Source organism: Aphidius gifuensis, linkage group LG1, assembly GCF_014905175.1.
Source record: "Aphidius gifuensis isolate YNYX2018 linkage group LG1, ASM1490517v1, whole genome shotgun sequence".
Lineage (NCBI taxonomy): Eukaryota > Metazoa > Arthropoda > Insecta > Hymenoptera > Braconidae > Aphidius > Aphidius gifuensis.
Window position 1 is genome coordinate 7,157,289 of NC_057788.1, and position 5,275 is coordinate 7,162,563.

Sequence of the window (5,275 nt, forward strand, 5' to 3'; positions counted from 1 at the left end):
ATTCCAATGTATATTTAACCTTTATACCACCCGATAACTGTAAAATTTCATCACCTCATTTCTCCAAGCAATTTTCTCCAGCAAAAATAAAAAAAAAAAACCCACTTAATTCGTGAAAAAAAAAAAAATAAAAGTGTCTATAAATTTTCTCAATCCTCAAGTATCATATAATGCAAATTAAAAAATGCAAATAATAAAAATAAAAAAAATAATTGAAGAGTGTAATATAAGTCGAGGCATCTTTAAAATCCTTGAAAAATGACAATAATCCCTTTAGAAATTAATAGACACCTCTCCAAAGTGGAGAATCTCTGGTTGCACGAATGTATGCATTGATACGTTTCACCGGGTTAAAGACGCAATATTCCCATCCTCAAATTTCTCATTTATATAAAAATAATAATAAATATAAAAAAATAAATATATATATAATAATATTTGTATGAAAAGTAGAATTTAAAAAAGAAGGGAGAATCAACAACCAATCAGATCAAGTTTTGTTATCGTCCAATGACAAGTAGCCAAGAAGGCCAGACCTAACGATAAACTCCACCCACAATATGTGACGTCATGGCTGACTAAAAAGAGCGCGTCTTTTAACAACCCTTGTGTCTGACCAGTTATCATTCGGTTGGTGTATCTACTGTGGGGCGAACACGCGCGCGCCTCGTCCGCAGGTTCGTGGCGTTTCAAGCCAAAAGCTCATTTATAAATATATATATACACATAACACACACACACACACAAACACACACAATATTCAACCCTCCCACTGTTAAATTTTCCAACACAGAAATTCATTTTACTCCCACTTGCATCAACCACTTCACCTGATATATACACATACATACACCTCTTCAAATCAAAATGTATTTTGTCTTTCTTCATTGAACGTGAAAAATAAAATATTTAAACATAGATAAATATATATATATTTTTTTTTTTGACACTCTACTCTCCAACGTGTGGATCAACTCTTGGGGGATTTTAGTTGTTGAGGTGCGAAACCACTCGCAGTGACCGCGACAACATTATCAGACGGATCTTACACGATCATTTTATTTTCTCTATATAAATTATTATTTTTTTATAAAATTGTTTTTTTTTTTTTTTTAAATTTAATTATATTGTAAACTTTGTGATTGTTTGGTGAAAAATAATAAATTAATGTATTTATAAATAAAGTGATATAGTTGGATGTTACAATGATCATAGTGCAATGAATTGAGTTGGATATTTTTATGACACTTTAGTATTATCATAAAAAAAAAATATAATCTGTATTATTATTTTCATAACTTTGTTTATTTTCTTGTTGCTATATTTATTATTGATAGTAGAATATAAATTGTGAAAATGTGTTAATTAAACTGTGATGGATAATGTGTTGAATAAATTTCAATGAATTAAAATTTAAAAAAAAATTAAATTAAAAGTTGGATTTTATGACTGAAATATAAATATTATTGTGCAATATAATTTTAAAAAAATTTATCAACTTTTTTTTATAAAAACATTGATTTTATTTTTTTAATTTTCGTGAATATTTTGTGTTGTAAAAAATTGAAATATCAGAAAAAGCTTTGTAATATATATTGACACGAAAAAAAAAAAAAGATTAAAACTTCAATTATTTTTTAAATAAAATTGTTAAAAACGCGTGGAAAAGTGATTGATTGTTTGGGGGCCGCCGGCGACGGTGGCGAAAGTGAAAAAAATTATATCGGAAAGCCGCTACCATATGCCCCTACTGCAAGTGCAGTAGAGGCGGTGGTGGCGCAAGAGATACAAGTTGAGGTCGACCAGGTCAAGATGGAAGCTGAGGACCACCTTGCTAGAGAATACGTCCAGGAGTTCGTCCTCGATCATCTCGATCCCGCCGATGTTAAGCGCGAGGTGATCCCTTCGATCCTCTTAATCATTTACAACACAAACTAATCAAAAAAAAAAAATCTATCTCTCATCTATCACATAACATTTTCTGTAGCTAGCTTCCTTGACAAATTCCAAAATTAAACAAAAAAAAAAAAAAGATAAAAGTGAATTTAAATTAATAGAGTATATTTTTATAAATTTTCGTAGGTGCGATTAGGTTCACCGGCTGTTATTGCAAACGGTAATATACCAACACAAGTACCAAATATGAATTTGGGCCCATTAACACCACCGGCCCATGAATTAGAACAACCACATCCATTATATGGACAACCACATATACAAGTACAACATGGTGTACTTGTTAAAGCACCACCAGGTGGTATATCAACACATTTAACAACTTTATCACATCCGGGTACACCACCAGACACACCACCAGTATCAGCATCACCACCACCACAATTACATCATCGTAATGAACGTGATATACGTGAAAAAAGTAGTTTATTATTATTACAACAACAACAACAACAACAACAACAGCCCCATCAACCAATAATACCACAAGATGATATGCAAATACCAACAAATGGAATGGGATGGTTAACACAATCATTGAGACAAGAACCACTTGATTTACGACCACATTGTCCACAAGATCAAACACCAGAACCACCACCTCCACCACCAGAAAATTGGTCATCACCTCATCCACAATTTCAACAACAAATGCAATTTTTACCAAGGCATATCAGACATGGAGGTGAGTTTAACTATTTTTTAATTATTTCAAAGTCAACGTACGATTTAAGAGAGAGAACATTGGGAAATTAAAAAAATAAAAATATTGATTGAATGATTATAGGTGGTTATATCACAATGGCAAGTCATCTTGATTGTTATGGTGGTCCAGGTGAATCAAATGGAATGTTACAATCAAATAATGGTTTATTGTCAATGGATGATGATAGTTTACAACCAGGTGGTCCAATGCAACCAACACGACCAGTCAGTGTTTGTTCATCAAATTCTTGCAGTGGTATGGGATCTATGATACAATTACAACGACAATCAAGTGGAAGTGATTATAAATACAATGGTAGTAATAATCAAGATGAACTTATGGATGATGAAGTTCTCATGTCATTATCTGTTCGTGAACTAAATAAACGTCTTCATGGCTGTCCCCGGGAGGAGGTAAGTAAGGTCTCTTATTTTTTTTCCATCAGTATTGTTAATTATTTAAATTAAAGAGTTTTTTGTGTTTATAAATATTGTAAATTGATTATTATTTTTAAATTAAAAAGAAAAACAAAATTATATATATAAAAGCACAAAAAACATCTTTTAATTTGTATTATAAAATAAATATATATTTTTTAAAATGAATGTACGCATAAATAAAAATATGATACATTCATTTTAAATATTTATAAAATATATATTTTTAAAGTATTCAAATCAATATGTAAAGATTGTGCGGCTGAAGCAGAAGCGACGGACCTTAAAAAATCGTGGATATGCACAAAATTGTCGAAGTAAACGTTTACAACAACGTCATGATTTGGAATCAACAAATAGAAGTTTAAAAGCTGAATTACATCAAGCACAATTGAGTAATGCACAATTGGCACAAGAACGTGATATGTATAAACAACGATATGAAATATTACGAGCAAGATGTAATCAACACCATAGTAATCATAATCATAGTCATCATCAGGGACAAGGAAATCAACAGTCGGCAGCTCAACAGCAGCAACAACAACAACATCAGGGACCAGGTCAACAACATCAACCAGCACCAGCTAGTCCTGAAGTTTATCTGTGACATCGGCAGCGCCGAAGTGGTGCTTGCTGGACGTAAATCTAATTTATTATATTAATTTCAAAAAATACTTTTATTTTAATTATCATTTTTTAGTGATAAAATTAAAAAAAATTATTTCAAGTTAAAAAATAAAAAAACAATAATTGCAATCAAAACTTAACTTGAAATATTTTTAAATATCTTAATCATTTAGTTTTTATTTTTTTTTTTTATTTTTCATTTGGTAGCAGCTTGCAATGGTTTTCAGAAAATAACTGAAAATTAGATGTATATATATATCAAATTATCGACCAGCATAATATTTTTTTTTTTCCATGTGATTGACATTATAAATAGTTATTAATTCATTCATTTTTAATAACCACACATTTATGGCTTTTTATATATTTTAATTATTTTTTTAATTTTAAAATCATTTTTGAAATGAAGCAACAAATAGTATCTCTATTGAGTGAATTGTAGTTTAATTTTTTTATAATTACACCAAATATTAAAAACCAAAGAACGATGGTATACGAATTTTTAGAAATTTAAAAAACCTCAATAACACAAAAAAAATGATCATTTAATTTGAATAATTATTGCACAGTGAAACCAAAAAAAAAAAAAATATATCTATTCGGTTGTTTCTGTACCTGGGACAATTGGAAAAACAATTTTTTCTTTTTTCTTTTTGTTAAATACTTTGCTCATGGAAATAATGATCTTGCAAATTGCAATTAATAAATGACATTGTTAAAAATGTTAATAAATGTAGCATAAAATTGTTTAAATCAAATAAAACCAAGGTGTTAATTATTAATGATAAAAATATTATTATTTAATTGAAAAAAATAAATTAATTTTTGTCAATCATTGTGTTTTTTTTTTCAACTTAAAATATATTTTTTTATAACGTTATGCAAATAATTTTTTTTTTATTTGTTATTTCATTATAAGGTAATCGTCAATAATTACATTTTAATTGTTTAAACAAAAAAATAAATAAATAATAAAAACAACAAAATAACGAAAATAATAAAATAAAATTTTCATTATTGTTAAACTGTATATAAGATGATTATACTTATATTATATGATAATAAAAAGTCGTCATCGACAATTTCTGAAAATCTTTTTAGTTAAATTATTTAATAAAAAAAATTTGAACTTTAATTTTTTTTAAAACCTGAACTGGGGTAAGTTGTGAAAAAAAAATAAAAATATCAAAATTATTTAAGATATGAACTGACAAAGTAGTTCATCTTAGAAGGAGTTTTTTTTTTTTTATTATTTTCTATAGAAAATATAAAAAACAAAGTTAAAAAAAAAAATAGTCTAAGAGAGGGGTAAGAAAAGAGCGTTTGGTACAGTGAAAGCTGAGTCAAGCTTTATTGTCAAGTCACGAAACTACCGTGGCCTATCTTTATCTTTCCATGTCTCACCCCTTTTGCATTTTTTTTTTTTTTTACCACAAAGCTACTGTCATTATTACACACCAACAAAATAACCACATTCTTAATTCATGCAAACTATATACATAATCCTGTAATTTATTTTTATTTTTCTATTCTAAACAATTTCAAA

At 28.3% G+C, this 5,275-nt stretch overlaps 1 protein-coding gene across 2 annotated transcripts; it reads left to right on the forward strand.

Moving 5' to 3' along the window:
- Nucleotides 1-1,087: 1,087 nt before the first annotated feature.
- On the forward strand, nucleotides 1,088-4,821 carry LOC122847456 (transcription factor MafB). 2 transcript variants are annotated; one of them, XM_044145167.1, is made up of 4 exons: nucleotides 1,088-1,896; nucleotides 2,083-2,641; nucleotides 2,744-3,084; nucleotides 3,353-4,561. In XM_044145167.1, exons 1-4 carry the CDS (start codon nucleotides 1,813-1,815, stop codon nucleotides 3,707-3,709), a joined length of 1,341 nt encoding a protein of 446 aa, XP_044001102.1. In that variant the 5' UTR covers nucleotides 1,088-1,812; the 3' UTR covers nucleotides 3,710-4,561. The 2 variants fall into 2 exon arrangements, with proteins under 2 accessions (XP_044001102.1, XP_044001103.1); XM_044145168.1 differs by having other exon boundaries at nucleotides 1,613-1,896; nucleotides 2,744-3,075; nucleotides 3,353-4,821.
- Nucleotides 4,822-5,275: the final 454 nt, after the last annotated feature.